Raw genomic sequence first — 19,672 nt, forward strand, 5'->3', positions numbered from 1 at the left:
CACAATCGGTATCCCCACACCATAATCTGTATTTCCACACCATGATCTGTATATTATCCAACCATCTTGTTCTTGGTGTCTCCTCCCTAGGTTTCCTGCCAGTATGCTCGGCTTCATTAATCTGTCTACTGATTTTTTCCTGTGACATTCTAATGGCACATCTACTGTAGAGGAACCCTTTAATACTGAGAAGTAGTAGCTTCACCCAGAGTGACCCCCTGATCTCTAAGCTATGCACTCGGTCAAATGTTTAAAAATTAGATATTTATTTTTGTGTTTCTGTCCTTTTTAGCAATAGATGTTTATGTGAGATGAAAACAGCAATTAGTTTTGTGGCTTTCTTACAGAATATCCACATTAAGTAAGATATACAGAATGCTGTTTTGAACTAATACTATTTCTGTCACTAATAACAAATTAATATTTTTAATTACAAATATTTAACTATTTAACAACCATTTCCTCAAAGAATCTCTAAACCAGCTTCACACTTCCTCCTTTGGCATGTCCATGTATTCTTCAAACAAACAAAACAAACACAAATGTAAACCAACAACAACAATCTTTTATATTTTCAGTTTCACTGAGAAAACATGATTCCTCAAAGTCGCTGCCTGTCTTGGCTCTCACTTTACGGGGTAAAACCAGCATGGTCTGTGCCAACAATTGGTCTAAAGATTGGGCCTCGTTTGTCTGTAAATATCTCCGACACAAGTAAGTAACTCTTTGCCCTAGCTACATTGATGTATCTGGGCAGAGACTGTTGTTGTAGCTGTTTAGATCCAGGTGAGCCAGATGTTTCCCAAATATGACCATCCTGTCTTTTATTCAGACATATTGTATGATGGAATAAATACTCTCCTCTTAAGACAGATTTTTTTTCTTCTTTGGTTGTCCATTTTAGGTTGGTGTTGATTGTTCTTGATCAGTTGTCTCACATCTCTGAACAAAACACTTTGGACACTAAGGCAGTTGGCATTGTCCCCTAAACAGACTGCCTCTCTGGGACTCCATGCCAGGTACCAAATGGTCTACAAGAGAACAAGCAAGAGAGTGGTATATGCCAAATCCTCTTCCTGTCTGCAATCCTTTCAGTCACCTCTTACAAGTACAAACACAGGTGGTGTACCTACTCTAAAGACAGAATACACACAGTATATACACTGCAACATATACAGCAATATAGACTGTGATGTGTATAGTGTCTCATGGCTTAGCAGTTAGGGACATTTGGCTCATGATCATACAGTCGGGAGTTCGATTCCTGGCAGCACATTGTCTCCTTGAGCAAGACACTTTATTTCATATTGCTCCAGTCCACTCAGCTGGCAAAAATGAGTTGTACCTGTAATTCAAAAGGGGCCAGCCTTGTCACACTCCGTGTCATGCTGAATCTCCCTAAGAACTACATTAAGAGCATGTGTGTCTGTGGAGCGCTCAACCACTTGCACGTTAATTAGAAATCAATAACATTTTCTCTTCATTGTGTTCTTTTCCTAGGAATGTAAAGAGAGTTGAGTTACTTGATGCACCTGAAAATACCCACTCCTACCAGCAGATACTCAGTGAAACACTTAAATACCCTCTTCAGAACTACATCAGGACAGCATCGTAAGTATAACATGACCATCACCGTTAAAACTGTTATTTCCATCATTACAACCATGACAATTACCTTCATCATAACCATCACACACATGTGGTGCGCAGAGGTGTGCACACGTATATACGCTTGCATTAATACAGGCACACATGCATACACTCACATAAATGCAGCCACACACACACACAGATATATAAGCACATACACACACACAGATATACTTATTTACTTATTTACTTGTACATCTACTTTCCTCCCCACCCCCCACAACTATGCAACTGATTTCCTGTCCATCACACGGACAATTTCCTGTTCACCACACAGTATTTTCCAAGTAACTGTTTTATTTTCTTATTTTTTGTTTTATTTTATTTATTTTATTCTATATTTCATTTTTATTTTATTTTAATTTCATTTTTTATTTTTTAATATTTTTATTTCATTTTTTATTTTATTTTTTGTTTTATTTTATTTAATTTTTTAATTTTATTTATTTTATTCTATATTTCATTTTCATTTTATTTTAATTTCATTTTTTAATTTTTCATGTTTTTATTTAATTTTTTAATTTTTTAAATTTTAGGTCCTGTGAAAGTAACAAGGTTGTTCATATGGCTTGTAATGAAAGAGGTAAGTACATGTTGATGATGCTGCTGTTGATATTTTTACTATCCTTGTTATCATCTGACAAAATGAACAGCGGAAATGTAATTTCAGTTCAGTTAGCTTGCTTACCAACCACATGGTCTTGGGTTCAGTCTCACTGTGTGACACCTTGCGCAAGTGTCTTCTGCCATAGCCTTGGGCCGACCAAAGCATTGTGAGCGGATTTGGGTAGACGTACACTGAAAGAAGCCCATCATATATATATATATATATATATATATATATATATATATATATATATATATATGTGTGTGTGTGTGTGTGTATGTTTGTGTCTGTGTTTGTCCCCCCCACCATCGCTTGACAACCGATGTTGGTGTGTTTACGTCCCTGTAACTTAGCGGTTCGGCAAAAGAGACGCAATAGAATGAGTCCTAGGCTTACAAAGAATAAGTCCTGTGGTCAACTTGTTCAACTAAAGGCGGTGCTCCAGCATGGCCGCAGTCAAATGACCGAAACAAATAAAAGAATAAACTCACGGGGGGAATCCCAACTACAGCTACTCTGACCCCCCACATCCCACCAAACACTTCCCAACACTCCCCCCCCCCTTGACTGCTCCGCCATCACAAACCTAAAAACATCTTACACACCCTTAAATCATCACCTACAACAAGTCTGCCCCCACACCTCCTCAAACACATCCCATCCACCACCCCTCTCCCACCCACAACCTTACAAACACCATTAAACTGTCATCTATGAAATTTCAAACTCCAAGACTTAACCAGATTTCTTTGACCAAACCCCTCCAACTCCCCCCACCATCTCCATCAGTGACCTCCACTCCTCTCTAATTTCTTGTGTCCTTCTCTCTCTGTTTTCAGTTTGTGGCACCAACAAGCATCATTCAATCCAGTATCAGAAGTTTATCATCGGAGGAGACTTGGCTCACCGCTACACCTGGCCCTGGGTAGCCTCTGTGCTCTACTTGGGAGAACCAATATGTGGTGCTACACTCATTTCTGACCAATGGCTTGTAACAGCAGCACATTGTGTCGTGACAGGGTCTGTATATTTATATATATTTATATATACATCTTTATCATCATCAGAAGTATTATTATTATTATTAGCCCCACCTTAGCGAAGTTTCACATGCTAAGAACAGTGTTCTTTAATGTCTGATGATTGTGCAAAGACACCAGACATGTTATAAAACAGTCTGGCATGTTTTCAGCACATAAAACTAACTGTGGCTCATAAAAACATATATTGTGTTTATTAAATACTATTTATCTCTCACCAGATGCTGTACTTTTGTTGTTGATCTTACCATCATGGAACAGTACACTATACATATGTGTTCTTCTTTCTCTATTTGAACCTACAGCATGTGGAACCGGACCATGGTACCTTACTATTTCTCCATTGTCCTCGGTGAGATTGACCTGTACGAGGGGCTGATGAACGGAACACGGATCCCAGTTGACCGGATTGTCATGCCAGACCAGATGAAGCTGGTTGCGTTTCACCCTCATCCAGACATTGCTCTGTTGCACCTCAGGTACCCTGTGACACCCAGCTTCCGCATCAAGCCGATCTGCATGCCAGAGATACCAAGACACGACGAGAGGTCAGCCTGCTACCTGACCGGATGGGGAAGCTCCCATAGGCTGGAGAGTAAGTAGTGAGAGAGGAGGAGGAGGAGGAAGAGGTGGGTTGAAAGAATGCAAAAGAGGTAGAAAAGACTGCTTCAAGATTATACTCCTCAAACCCATGCTAGCATGGAAAAAGTGGATGTGAAATGAACAAATGAATGTTATATATGTTGTAGTTCAGATCAAATCAGAAATTTTTGTAAATCTAAGGAAACATTATCTAATGTGTATGATTTCTTTTTCAAGATGATAGGATTTGTTTTGAGAGATCTTTGACTACTGTTTCTAGCAAGTCAAGCCTCTCTTGTTAAATCAATGTTATGTATGTCAGATGTATGTATACGCAAGGGTCTGAATTTTAATTGGATAAGTGTCTTTGTGTGTGTTTAAGATTGAATTTCTGTTATTGTTCATCTCTTCCCATTTTAATTATTCTAAAATGCTTTATTTTTTTCTTTCTCTCTCTCTCTCTCTCTCTCTCTCTCTCTCTCTCTCTCTCTCTCCCTCTCTCTCTCTCTCTCTCTCTACTGCTACCCACCCCTTATGTCTCCACCTCCAGACAGCAAACGCAGATACAGCAACTATTTACATGAAGTACGTATGATTATTCGAGACAATGCCAACTGTGCCGGGTTCCGACCACAGCCAGACTGGGAGCACAACTTGTGTGCTGGATACATGGAAAGTTCCATCACTGGATGTTACGTGAGTAGATACAATATAATTTTATTAGTTATTTTACATCACAACTGACAAACTACAATATCTTCGTTGGAGTATCTTCGTTTCAGTTTCCGTCTACCAAATCCACTCACAAGGCTTTGGTCGGCCCGAGGCTATAGTAGAAGACACTTGCCCAAGGTGCCACGCAGTGGGACTGAACCCAGAACCATGTGGTCAGTAAGCAAGCTACTTACCACACAGCCACTCCTGCGCCTGATATGATCATCATCTAACAGCCACTTTTATTGCTGGGTTTCCAAGGCAATATTTATCTGTGGCCAGGCATGTTCTTGCAGAATATTGGAAACGACACTGCTTGTACGACAGTGACACTCATTTACAACTCTAATACAATGTCAAGGTAAAGAGGAACAAAAACACATTTGATGTACTTCATTCAGTTTCAGTCTGTTGTACTCTTGAACTAGTTTCAGCTTGGGAGCTATGGTCATGCTGGGGCATCACCATTAGCTTTGCTACACTTGCACTCCTAGAAACCTTGTCTGATATGTGGCATTTGGTGAATGAAGGTGTTTGATGCTACTGCTCTCATCTGCACTGCCTGCCATGAGGTGGGCCCATCTGAAACTCTTGACAGGAAGAGCTATGGGCCCTTGAAACCCAAGCTGTTGCAGTATCTGGTCCTGTATCTTGGTGATGTTTGTTTTTATATATAAAATATTTAGTATATGGATGTTCCATCGAAATGTTCATAGGTCAATTTCATTATTATTATTATTATTATTATTATTATTATTATTATATATTTATTTATATATGTATTTATTTATCTATATATATATTTATTTATCTATATATATATATTTATTTATATATATATTTATTTATCTATATATATATTTAATTATATATATATTTATATTTATTTATATATGTATATATTTATTTATATATATATTTATTTATATATGAATGTATTTATTTATGTGTATATATATATATATATATATATATTTATTTATGTATATATATATATATATATATTTATTTATGTATATATATATATATATATATATTTATTTATGTATATATATATATATATATATATTTATTTATGTATATATATATATATATATATATTTATTTATGTATATATATATATATATATATATTTATTTATGTATATATATATATATATATATTTATTTATGTATATATATATATATATATATTTATTTATGTATATATATATATATATATATTTATTTATGTATATATATATATATATATATATATATATATATATATATTTATTTATGTATATATATATATATATATATATATATTTATTTATTTATGTATATATATATATATATATATATATATATATTTATTTATGTATATATATATATATATATATATATATATATTTATATATGTATATATGTATATATATATTTATTTATTTACATATATGAAAGAACCCACGAAAGAGCAAACGTACTTACGAACTAATGAATGAACGAACGAACTAACGAACGTATATTCGTTCATTCGTTCATACGTACTTACGTACGTATGTACGTACGTTCGTTCGTAATTTCGTTCGGTCTTTCGTAAGTACGTATGTTCGTTCTTTTGTTCGTACGTACGAAAGTACGTTCAGTCGTTCGTTCGTTCATTCGTTCGTACGTACGTATATACGTTCGTTCGTTTGTACGTACATAAGTACGTACGTACGTTCGTGCCTTCTTTCGTGCATTCGTACGTACGTACGTTCGTTATTTCGTTCGTTCTTGCGTTCTTTCGTTCGTTCGTACGTACGTACATACGTAAGTTCGTTCGTTCGTACATACGTACGATCATTCGTTCGTACGTTCGCTCGTTCATACGCACGGACGTATGTAAAAGCTTTCGTTCGTCCGTACGTACGTACATACGTTCGTTCGGTCGTTTGATCGTTCGTTCCTTCGTACGTACGTACCTAGGTACGTTCGTTTCCTCGTTCGTACGTACGTACGTACGTACGTACTTAGGTACGTTCGTTTCCTCGTTCGTTCGTTTTTTCATTCGTACCTACGTACATACTTACTTTCGTTCGTTCCTTCATTCGTCCTTTCTTTTGTTTCTTCGTTCCTTCGTTCAATGGTTCGTTCGTACGTACGTTCGTTCGTTCGTCCTTACGTACGTTCATTCGTTCGTACGTACTTACGAACGTACATCCGCACGTACGTTTGTTCGCTCGTTCTTTCGTTCGTACGTACGAAAGTTCGTTCGTTCGTTCGTTTGTACGTACATACTTACTTACCTGCGTAGGTACGTACGTTCGTTCCTTCTTTCGTGCCTTCGTACGTTCGTTCGTTCGTACGTACATACGTTCGTTCGTTCGTAAGTACGTACGTAATTACGTTTGTTCTTTCGTGGGTTATTTCATTCGTACATACGTACGTACGTTCGTTCGATCGTACATACGTAATAACGTAGGTAAGTTCTTTCTTTCGTTCGTTCGTGCGTACGTACATATGTAAGTTCGTACGTTCGTTCGATCTTTCGTACTTTCAACATAAGTACGTTCATTGGTTCGCATGTTCCTTCATTTCGTTCGTTCGTACGTTCGTTCTTTCGTTCGTACGTACGTTCGTTCGTTCGGTCGTTCGTACGTACGGACGTATGTAGAAGCTTTAGTTCGTTTATTCGTTCGTCCGTACGTACGTACGTACATACATAGGTTTGCTCTTTCGTACGTACGTACGATCGTTTCTTCGTTCGTTCGTTCTTTCATTCGTACCTACGTACATACTTACTTTCGTTCGTTCCTTCATTTGTTCTTTCTTTTGTTTCTTCGATCGTTCGTTCATTGGTTCGTTCGTTCGTTCGTTCATTCGATCTTTCGTACGTACGAACTTTCAAACGTACATCCGTGCGTACGTTTCTTCACTCGTTCTTTCGTGCCTACGTACGTACGTTCGTTCGTTCGAATATTTCGTACCTACGTACGTTCGTTGCTCGTTCGTTAGTTCGTTCGGTCGATCTTTCATTCGTTCGTTCGTTCATTTGTACGTACGTACGAACGTTCATTCGTTGGTTCGCTCGGTCGTTCGTACATACATACGTTCGTCCGTTCGTTCGTTAGATCTTTCGTTGGTTCATTCTTTAGTTAGTACGTACGTATCTTCGTTCATTCGTACGTACGTACGTTCATTCGTTCGTTCGTTCGTTCGGTCCTTCTTTCCTTCGTACGTACATACGTTCGTTCCTTCGTTCGTTCTTTCTTTTTTTCCTTCGATCGTTCGTTCATTGGTTCGCTCGTACGTACGTTCGTTCGTTCATTCTTACGTACGATCGTTCGTTCGTTCGCTCCTTCGTACGTACTTACTTACGAACGTACATCCGTACCTACGTTTGTTCGCTTGTTCTTTCGTGCCTACGTACGTTCGTTCGTTATTTCGTACGTTCGTTCATTCGTTCGATCGTTCATGAGGATTTACGTACGTACGTACGTTCGTTCGTTCGTTCGTTCGTTCGTGCGTTCGTTCTTCGTTCGATCTTTCATTCGTTCTTTAGTTCGTTCGTTCATTCGTACGTAGGTTCGTTCGTTCATTTGTACGTACGTTCGTTCGGTCGTTCGCACGTACATACGTTCGTCCGTTCCTTCGTTAGATCTTTCGTTCGTTCATTCTTTAGTTAGTTAGTTCGTTCGTTCGTACGTACGTACGTATCTTCGTTCGTTGAATCGTTCATTCGTTCGTTCGTACGTACGTACGTTCAGTCGTTCGTTCGTTCATTCATTCATTTATTCGTTCTTTCATTCGTTCGTACGTACATACGTTCGTACGTATGTTCGATCATTCGTACGTACGTTCGTTAGTTCGTTCGTACATACGTATGTACGTAAGTTCGTTCGTTCGTAAGTACGTACGTAATTACGTTTGTTCTTTCGTGGGTTCTTTCATTCGTACATACGTACGTACGTTTGTTCGATCGTACATACGTAATAACGTAGGTACGTTCTTTCGTTCGTTCGTACGTACGTACATACGTAAGTTCGTACGTTCGTTCGATCTTTCGTACTTTCAACATAAGTACGTTCATTCGTTCGCACGTTCCTTCATTTCGTTCGTTCGTACGTTCGTTCTTTCGTTCGTACGTACGTTCTTTCGTTCGGTCGTTCGTACGTACGGACGTATGTAGAAGCTTTCGTTCGTTTATTCGTTCGTCCGTCCGTACGTACGTACGTACATACATACGTTTGCTGTTTCGTACGTACGTACGATCGTTTCTTCGTTCGTTCGTTCTTTCATTCGTACCTACGTACATACTTACTTTCGTTCGTTCCTTCATTTGTTCTTTCTTTTGTTTCTTCGATCGTTCGTTCATTGGTTCGTTCGTTCGTGCGTACGTACGTTCGTTCGTTCATTCGATCTTTCGTACGTACGTACTTTCGAACGTACATCCGTGCGTACGTTTCTTCACTCGTTCTTTCGTGCCTACGTACGTACGTTCGTTCGTTCGAATTTTTCGTACCTACGTACGTTCGTTGTTCGTTCGTCTGATCTTTCATTCGTTCGTTAGATCTTTCGTTGGTTCATACTTTAGTTAGTACGTACGTATCTTCGTTCATTCGTACGTTCGTTCTTTCGTTCGGTCTTTCTTTCATTCGTTCGTTCATTGGTTCGTTCGTACGTACGTTCGTTCGTTCGTTCTTACGTACGATCAGTCGTTCGTTCGCTCTTTCGTATGTACTTACTTACGAACGTACATCTGTACCTACGTTTGTTCGCTTTTTCTTTCGTGCCTACGTACGTACGTTCGTTCGTTATTTTGTACGTTAGTTCGATCGTACTTTCAACATAAGTACGTTCATTCGTTCGCAAGCTCCTTCATTTCGTTCGTTCGTACGTACGTTCTTTCGTTCGGTCGTTCTTACGTACGGACGTATGTAGAAGCTTTCGTTCGTTTATTCGTTCGTCCGTACGTACGTACATACATACGTTTGTTCTTTCGTACGTACGTACGATCGTTTCTTCGTTCGTTCGTTCGTTCTTTCATTCGTACCTACGTACATACTTACTTTCGTTCGTTCCTTCATTTGTTCTTTCTTTTGTTTCTTCGATCGTTCGTTCATTGGTTCGTTCGTTCGTGCGTACGTACGTTCGTTCGTTCATTCGATGTTTCGTACGTACGTACTTTCGAACGTACATCCGTGCGTGCGTTTCTTCACTCGTTCTTTCGTGCCTACGTACGTACGTTATTTCGTACGTTCGTTCGTTCGAATTTTTCGTACCCACGTACGTTCGTTGTTCGTTCGTTAGTTCGTTCGTTCGATCTTTCATTCGTTCATTCGTTCATTCGATCAAACGATCGTACGTACGTACGAAAGAGCAAACGTATGTATGTACGTACGTACGGACGGACGAACGAAGAAACGAACGAAAGCTTCTACATACGTCCGTACGTACGAACGACCGAACGAAAGAACGTACGTACTAACGAAAGAACGAACGTACGAACGAACGAAATGAAGGAACGTGCGAACAAATGAACGTACTTATGTTGAAAGTACGAAAGATCGAACGAACGTACGAACTGACGTATGTACGTACGTACGAACGTACGTACGTATGTACGAATGAAAGAACCCACGAAAGGACAAACGTAATTACGTACGGACTTACGTACGAACGAATGAAAGAACGAATAAATGAATGAATGAACGAACGAACGACTGAACGTACGTACGAACGAACGAATGAACGATTCAACAAACGAAGATACGTACGTACGTACGAACGAACGAACTAACTAACTAAAGAATGAACGAACGAACTAAAGAACGAATGAAAGATCGAACGAAGAACGAACGAACGAACGAACGAACGTACGTACCTAAATCCTCGTGAACGAATGAACGAACGTACGAAATAACGAACGAACGTACGTAGGCACGAAAGAACAAGCGAATAAACGTAGGTACGAATGTACGTTCGTAAGTAAGTACGTACGAAAGAGCGAACGAACGAACGATCGTACGAGCGAACCAATGAACGAACGATCGAAGGAAAAAAAGAAAGAACGACTGAAGGAACGAACGTATGTACGTACGAAGGAAAGAAAGACCGAACGAACGAACGAACGAATGAACGTACGTACGTACGAATGAACGAAGATACGTACGTACTAACTAAAGAATGAACCAATGAAAGATCTAACGGACGAACGTATGTATGTACGAACCACCGAGCGAACCAACGAACGAACGTTCGTACGTACGTACAAATGAACGAACGAACGAATGAAAGATCGAACGAACGAACTAACGAACGAGCAACGAACGTACGTAGGTACGAAATATTCGAACGAACGAACGTACGTACGTAGGCACGAATGAACGAGTGAAGAAACGTACGCACGGATGTACGTTTGAAAGTTCGTACGTACGAAAGATCGAATGAACGAACGAACGTACGTACGCACGAACGAACGAACCAATGAACGAACGATCGAAGAAAGAAAAGAAAGAACGAATGAAGGAACGAACGAAAGTAAGTATGTACGTAGGTATGAATGAAAGAACGAACGAACGAAGAAACGATCGTACGTACGTACGAAAGAACAAACGTATGTATGTACGTACGTACGGACGAACGAATGAACGAACGAAAGCTTCTACATACGTCCGTACGTACATACGTTCGTTCCTTCATTTTTTTTTTCGATCGTTCGTTCATTGGTTCGCTCGTACGTACGTACGTTCGTTCGTTCGTTCGTTCTTTCGTGCCTACGTACGTACGTATCTTCGTTCATTCGTACGTACGTTCATTCGTTCGTTCGTTCGTTCGTTCGGTCTTTCTTTCATTCGTACGTACATACGTTCGTTCCTTCATTCGTTCTTTCTTTTTTTCCTTCGATCGTTTCTTCGTTCGTTCCTTCATTCGTTCTTTCTTTTCTTTCTTCGATCGTTCGTTCATTAGTTCGTTCGTTCGTGCGTACGTACGTTCGTTTGTTCATTGATCTTTCGTACGTACGTACTTTCGAACGTACATCCGTGCGTACGTTTCTTCACTCGTTCTTTCGTGCCTACGTACGTACGTTATTTCGTACGTTCGTTCGTTCGAATTTTTCGTACCTACGTACGTTCGTTGTTCGTTCGTTAGTTCGTTCGTTCGATCTATCATTCGTTCATTCGTTCATTTGTACGTACGTACGAACGTTCGTTCGTTGGTTCGCTCGGTCGTTCGTACGTACATACGTTCGTCCGTTCGTTCGTTAGATCTTTCGTTGGTTCATTCTTTAGTTAGTACGTACGTATCTTCGTTCGTTCGTTCGTTCTTTCGTTCGGTCTTTCTTTCCTTCGTACGTACATACGTTCGTTCCTTCATTTTTTCTTTCGATCGTTCGTTCATTGGTTCGCTCGTACGTACGTACGTTCGTTCGTTCGTTCTTACGTACGATCGTTCGTTCGTACGTACTTACTTACGAACGTACATCCGTACCTACGTTTGTTCGCTTGTTCTTTCGTGCCTACGTACGTACGTTCGTTCGTTATTTCGTACGTTCGTTCGATCGTTCATGAGTATTTACGCACGTACGTTCGTTCGTTCGTACCTACGTACGTTTGTTCTTCGTTCGATCTTTCATTCGTTCTTTAGTTCGTTCGTTCATTCGTACGTAGGTTCGTTCGTTCATTTGTACGTACGTACGTACGTACGTTCGTTCGGTCATTCGTACGTACATACGTTCGTCGGTTCCTTCGTTAGATCTTTCGTTCATTCATTCTTTAGTTAGTTAGTTCGTTCGTTCGTACGTACGTACGTATCTTCGTTCGTTGAATCGTTAATTCGTTCGTTCGTACGTACGTACGTACGTATCTTCCTTCGTTGAATCGTTAATTCGTTCGTTCGTACGTACGTACGTTCAGTCGTTCGTTCGTTCATTCATTCGTTCTTTCATACGTTCGTACGTACGTTCGATCATTCGTACGTACGTTCGTTAGTTCATTCGTACATACGTATGTACGTAAGTTCGTTCGTTCATTCGTAAGTACGTACGTTCTTTAGTTCGTTCGGTTATTCGTACGTACGTACGTTCGTTCTTTCGTTCATACATATGAAAATACGTTCGTTCGTACGTACGTATGTACGTACTTTCGTTCGTACTTACGTACGTACGTTCTCTCGTTCGATCGTTGTTTAGTTCATTGTGCATTTGTACGTACGAACATACGAACGTATGTACGTACGTTCGTTCGTAATTCCGTTCGTTCTTTCGTAAGTACGTTCGTACGTACGAAAGTACGGTCGGTCGTTCGTTCGTTCATTCGTTCGTACGTAAATACCTTTGTTCGTTTGTACGTACGTACGTACGTTCGTTCATTCTTTCGTGCCTTCGTACGTACGTTCGTTCGTTCATATGAAAGTACGTTCGGCCGTTCGTACGTACGTATGTACGTACTTACGTTCCTACGTTCGTTCTTACTTACGTACGTTCGTTCCTTCATTCGTACATACGTACTATGTACGTTCGTTCGTTAGTCCTTTCGTAAGTACGTACGTAAATACGTTTGTTCTTTCGTTCGTGGGTTCTTTCATTCGTACGTATGTTCGTTCGATAGTTCGTAGACGTATGTACGTACGTTCGTTCGTAAGAACGTACGTTCGTTTGTACCTACGTACATTCTTACTTTCGTTCGTTCCTTCATTCGTTCTTTCTTTTGTTTCTTCTATCGTTCGTTTATTGGTTCGTTCGTTCTTTTTTCGTACGAACGTACATCCGTACGTACGTTTGTCTGCTCGTTCTTTCGTGCCTACGTACGTACGTTCTTTCGTTCGGTCGTTCGTACGTACGGACGTATGTAGAAGCTTTCGTTCGTTTATTCGTTCGTCCGTACGTACGTACATACATACGTTTGTTCTTTCGTACGTACGTACGATCGTTTCTTCGTTCGTTCGTTCTTTCATTCGTACCTACGTACATACTTACTTTCGTTCGTTCCTTCATTCGTTCTTTCTTTTGTTTCTTCGATCGTTCGTTCGTGCGTACGTACGTTCGTTCGTTCATTCGATCTTTCGTACGTACGTACTTTCGAACGTACATCCGTGCGTACATTTCTTCACTCGTTCTTTCGTACCTACGTACGTTCGTTGTTCGTTCGTTAGTTCGTTCGTTCGTTCGATCTTTCATTCGTTCATTCGTTCATTTGTACGTACGTACGAACGTTTGTTCGTTGGTTCGCTCGGTCGTTCGTACGTACATACGTTCGTCCGTTAGATCTTTCGTTGGTTCATTCTTTAGTTAGTACGTACGTATCTTCGTTCGTTCGGTCTTTCTTTCCTTCGTACGTACATACGTTCGTTCCTTCATTCGTTCTTTCTTTTTTTCTTTCGATCGTTCGTTCATTGGTTCGCTCGTACGTACGTACGTACGTTCGTTCGTTCGTTCTTACGTACGATCGTTCGTTCGTACGTACTTACTTACGAACGTACATCCGTACCTACGTTTGTTCGCTTGTTCTTTCGTGCCTACGTACGTACGTTCGTTCGTTATTTCGTACGTTCGTTCGATCTTTCATGAGTATTTACCTACGTACGTTCGTTCGTTCGTACCTACGTACGTTTGTTCTTCGTTCGATCTTTCATTCGTTCTTTAGTTCGTTCGTTCATTCGTACGTAGGTTCGTTCGTTCATTTGTACGTACGTACGTTCGTTCGGTCATTTGTACGTACATACGTTCGACCGTTCCTTCGTTAGATCTTTCGTTCGTTCATTCTTTAGTTAGTTAGTTCGTTCGTACGTACGTACGTACGTATCTTCGTTCGTACGTTCGTTCGATCTTTCGTACTTTCAACATAAGTACGTTCATTCGTTCGCACGTTCCTTCATTTCGTTCGTTCGTACGTTTGTTCTTTCGTTCGTACGTACGTACGTTCTTTCGTTCGGTCGTTCGTACGAACGGACGTATGTAGAAGCTTTCGTTCGTTTATTCGTTCGTCCGTACGTACGTACATGCATACGTTTATTCTTTCGTACGTACGTACGATCGTTTCCTCGTTCGTTCGTTCTTTCATTCGTACCTACGTACATACTTACTTTCGTTCGTTCCTTCATTTGTTCTTTCTTTCGTTTCTTCGATCGTTCGTTCATTGGTTCGTTCGTTCGTGCGTACGTACGTTCGTTCGTTCATTCGAACGTACATCCGTGTACTTTCGAACGTACATCCGTGCGTACGTTTCTTCACTCGTTCTTTCGTGCCAACGTACGTACGTTCGTTCGTTATTTCGTACGTTCGTTCGTTCGAATTTTTCGTACCTACGTACGTTCGTTGTTCGTTCGTTAGTTTGTTAGTTCGATCTTTCATTCGTTCGCTCGTTCATTTGTACGTACGTACGAACGTTCGTTCGTTGGTTCGCTCGGTCGTTCGTACGTACATACGTTCGTCCGTTCGTTCGTTAGATCTTTCGTTGGTTCATTCTTTAGTTAGTACGTACGTATCTTCGTACGTACGTACGTTCATTCGTTCGTTCTTTCGTTCTTTCTTTCCTTCGTACGTACATACGTTCGTTCCTTCATTCGTTCTTTCTTTTTTTCCTTCGATCGTTCGTTTTGGTTCGCTCGTACGTACGTTCGTTCTTACGTACGATCGTTCGTTCGTTCGCTCTTTCGTACGTACTTACTTATGAACGTACATCCGTACCTACGTTTGTTCGCTTGTTCTTTCGTGCCTACGTACGTACGTTCGTTCGTTATTTCGTACGTTCGTTCGATCGTTCATGAGTATTTACGTACGTTCGTTCTTCGTTCGATCTTTCATTCGTTCTTTAGTTCGTTCGTTCATTTTTACGTACGTACGTACGTACGTTCGTTCGGTCGTTCGTACGTACATACGTTCGTCCGTTCCTTCGTTAGATCTTTCGTTCGTTCATTCTTTAGTTAGTTAGTTCGTTCGTTCGTACGTACGTACGTTCAGTCGTTCGTTCGTTCATTCATTCGTTCTTTCATACGTTCGTACGTACGTTCGATCATTCGTACGTACGTTCGTTAGTTCATTCGTACATACGTATGTTCGTAAGTTCGTTCGTTCATTCGTAAGTACGTACGTTCTTTCGTTCGTTCGGTTATTCGTACGTACGTACGTTCCTTCTTTCGTTCATACATATGAAAATACGTTCGTTCGTACGTACGTATGTACGTACTTTCGTTCGTACTTACGTACGTACGTTCTCTCGTTCGATCGTTGGTTAGTTCATTGTGCATTTGTACGTACGAACATACGAACGTATGTACGTACGTTCGTTTCCTCGTTCGTTTGTACCTACGTACATTCTTACTTTCGTTCGTTCCTTCATTCGTTCTTTCTTTTGTTTCTTCTATCGTTCGTTTATTGGTTCGTTCGTTCGTTCGTTCGAATTTTTCGTACCTACGTACGTTCGTTCGTCCGATCTTTCATTCATTCGTTCGTTGGTTCGTTAGATCTTTCGTTGGTTCATTCTTTAGTTAGTACGTACCCATCTTCGTTCGTTCGTACGTTCATTCGTTCGTTCGGTCTTTCTTTCCTTCGTACGTACATACGTTCGTTCCATCTTTTTTTTCCTCCGATCGTTCGTTCATTGGTTCGTTCTTACGTACGATCGTTTGTTCGTTCGCTCTTTCGTACGTACTTACTTACGAACGTACATCCGTACCAACGTTTGTTCGCTTGTTCTTTCGTGCCTACGTACGTACGTTCGCTTGTTCGATCGTTCATGAGTATTTACGTACGTACGTCCGTTCGTTCGTATTTTTCGTACCTACGTACGTTCGTTCTTCGTTCGTTCGATCTTTCATTCGTTCGTTAGTTCGTTCGTTCGATCTTTCATTCGTTCGTTCGTTCATTTGTACGTACGTACGAACGTTCGTTCGTTGGTTCGCTCGGTCGTTCGTACGTACATACGTTCGTCCGTTAGATCTTTCGTTGGTTCATTCTTTAGTTAGTACGTACGTATCTTCGTTCATTCGTACGTACGTTCGTTCTTTCGGTCGGTCTTTCTTTCCTTCGTACGTACATACGTTCGTTCCTTCATTCGTTATTTCTTTTTTTCCTTCGATCGTTCGTTCATTGGTTCGTTCGTACGTACGTTCGTTCGTTCTTACGTACGGTCGTTCGTTCGTTCGCTCTTTCGTATGTACTTACTTACGAACGTACATCCGTACCTACGTTTGTTCGCTTGTTCTTTCGTGCCTACGTACGTACGTTCGTTCGTACGTACGTACGTTCGTTCGTACGTACGTACGTTCGTTCGTACGTACGTACGTTCGTTCTTCGTTTGATCTTTCATTCGTTCTTTAGTTCGTTCGTTCATTCGTACGTAGGTTCGTTCGTTCATTTGTACGTACGTACGTACGTACGTACGTACGTTCGTTCGGTCGTTCGTACGTACGGACGTATGTAGAAGCTTTCGTTCGTTCATTCGTTCGTCCGTACGTACGTACATACATACGTTTGTTCTTTCGTACGTACGTACGATCATTTCTTCGTTCGTTCGTTCTTTCATTCGTACCTACGTACATACTTACTTTCGTTCGTTCCTTCATTCGTTCTTTCTTTTCTTTCTTCGATCGTTCGTTCATTGGTTCGTTCGTTCGTGCGTACGTACGTTCGTTCGTTCATTCGATCTTTCGTACGTACGAACTTTCGAACGTACATCCGTGCGTACGTTTCTTCACTCGTTCTTTCGTGCCTACGTACGTACGTTCGTTCGTCAGAATATTTCGTACCTACGTACGTTCGTTGCTCGTTCGTTAGTTCGTTCGTTCGATCTTTCATTCGTTCGTTCGTTCATTTGTACGTACGTACGTACGTTCGTTCGGTCGTTCGTACGTACGGACGTATGTAGAAGCTTTCGTTCGTTCATTCGTTCGTCCGTACGTACGTACATACATACGTTTGTTCTTTCGTACGTACGTACGATCATTTCTTCGTTCGTTCGTTCTTTCATTCGTACCTACGTACATACTTACTTTCGTTCGTTCCTACATTCGTTCTTTCTTTTCTTTCTTCGATCGTTCGTTCATGGGTTCGTTCGTTCGTGCGAACGTACGTTCGTTCGTTCATTCGATCTTTCGTACGTACGAACTTTCGAACGTACATCCGTGCGTACGTTTCTTCACTCGTTCTTTCGTGCCTACGTACGTACGTTCGTTCGTTCGAATATTTCGTACCTACGTACGTTCGTTGCTCGTTCGTTAGTTCGTTCGTTCGATCTTTCATTCGTTCGTTCGTTCATTTGTACGTACGTACGAACGTTCTTTCGTTGGTTCGCTCGGTCGTTCGTACATACATACGTTCGTCCGTTCGTTCGTTAGATCTTTCGTTGGTTCATTCTTTAGTTAGTACGTACGTATCTTCGTTCATTCGTACGTACGTACGTTCATTCGTTCGTTCGTTCGTACGTAGGTTCGTTCGTTCATTTGTACGTACGTACGTACGTACGTTCGTTCGGTCGTTCGTACGTACGGACGTATGTAGAAGCTTTCGTTCGTTCATTCGTTCGTCCGTACGTACGTACGTACATACGTTTGTTCTTTCGTACGTACGTACGATCATTTCTTCGTTCGTTCGTTCTTTCATTCGTACCTACGTACATACTTACTTTCGTTCGTTCCTTCATTCGTTCTTTCTTTTCTTTCTTCGATCGTTCGTTCATTGGTTCGTTCGTTCGTGCGTACGTACGTTCGTTCGTTCATTCGATCTTTCGTACGTACGAACTTTCGAACGTACATCCGTGCGTACGTTTCTTCACTCGTTCTTTCGTGCCTACGTACGTACGTTCGTTCGTCAGAATATTTCGTACCTACGTACGTTCGTTGCTCGTTCGTTAGTTCGTTCGTTCGATCTTTCATTCGTTCGTTCGTTCATTTGTACGTACGTACGTACGTTCGTTCGGTCGTTCGTACGTACGGACGTATGTAGAAGCTTTCGTTCGTTCATTCGTTCGTCCGTACGTACGTACATACATACGTTTGTTCTTTCGTACGTACGTACGATCATTTCTTCGTTCGTTCGTTCTTTCATTCGTACCTACGTACATACTTACTTTCGTTCGTTCCTTCATTCGTTCTTTCTTTTCTTTCTTCGATCGTTCGTTCATGGGTTCGTTCGTTCGTGCGTACGTACGTTCGTTCGTTCATTCGATCTTTCGTACGTACGAACTTTCGAACGTACATCCGTGCGTACGTTTCTTCACTCGTTCTTTCGTGCCTACGTACGTACGTTCGTTCGTTCGAATATTTCGTACCTACGTACGTTCGTTGCTCGTTCGTTAGTTCGTTCGTTCGATCTTTCATTCGTTCGTTCGTTCATTTGTACGTACGTACGAACGTTCTTTCGTTGGTTCGCTCGGTCGTTCGTACATACATACGTTCGTCCGTTCGTTCGTTAGATCTTTCGTTGGTTCATTCTTTAGTTAGTACGTACGTATCTTCGTTCATTCGTACGTACGTACGTTCATTCGTTCGTTCGTTCGTTCGGTCTTTCTTTCCTTCGTATGTACATACGTTCGTTCCTTCATTCGTTCTTTCTTTTCTTCCTTCGATCGTTCGTTCATTGGTTCGCTCGTACGTACGTTCGTTCGTTCGTTCTTACGTACGATCGTTCGTTCGTTCGCTCTTTCGTACGTACTTACTTACGAACGTACATCCGTACCTACGTTTGTTCGCTTGTTCTTTCGTGCCTACGTACGTTCGTTCGTTATTTCGTACGTTCGTTCATTCGTTCGATCGTTCATGAGGATTTACGTACGTACGTTCGTTCGTTCTTCGTTCGATCTTTCATTCGTTCTTTAGTTCGTACGTTCATTCGTACGTAGGTTCGTTCGTTCATTTGTACGTACGTTCGTTCGGTCGTTCGTACGTACATACGTTCGTCCGTTCCTTCGTTAGATCTTTCGTTCGTTCATTCTTTAGTTAGTTAGTTCGTTCGTTCGTACGTACGTACGTATCTTCGTTCGTTGAATCGTTCATTCGTTCGTTCGTACGTACGTTCAGTCGTTCGTTCGTTCATTCATTCATTTATTGGTTCTTTCATTCGTTCGTACGTATGTTCGATCATTCGTTAGTTCGTTCGTACATACGTATGTACGTAAGTT

General features: G+C 40.8%; 1 protein-coding gene across 1 annotated transcript in view; it reads left to right on the top strand.

Annotated features, from left to right (window-relative positions):
- LOC106875180 (uncharacterized) overlaps positions 1-19,672 on the top strand; it is a 146,102-nt gene that overhangs the window by 105,448 nt on the left and 20,982 nt on the right. The window contains exons 74-79 of the mRNA XM_089340736.1: positions 579-714; positions 1,501-1,611; positions 2,187-2,233; positions 3,097-3,277; positions 3,603-3,892; positions 4,430-4,575. Coding sequence (XP_089196862.1) covers positions 579-714; positions 1,501-1,611; positions 2,187-2,233; positions 3,097-3,277; positions 3,603-3,892; positions 4,430-4,575 — 911 coding nt within the window. The remainder of the gene's footprint in view (positions 1-578; positions 715-1,500; positions 1,612-2,186; positions 2,234-3,096; positions 3,278-3,602; positions 3,893-4,429; positions 4,576-19,672) is intronic.

Source organism: Octopus bimaculoides, chromosome 23 (assembly GCF_046866305.1).
Source record: "Octopus bimaculoides isolate indiv1 chromosome 23, ASM4686630v1, whole genome shotgun sequence".
In the NCBI taxonomy this organism is placed as follows: domain Eukaryota; kingdom Metazoa; phylum Mollusca; class Cephalopoda; order Octopoda; family Octopodidae; genus Octopus; species Octopus bimaculoides.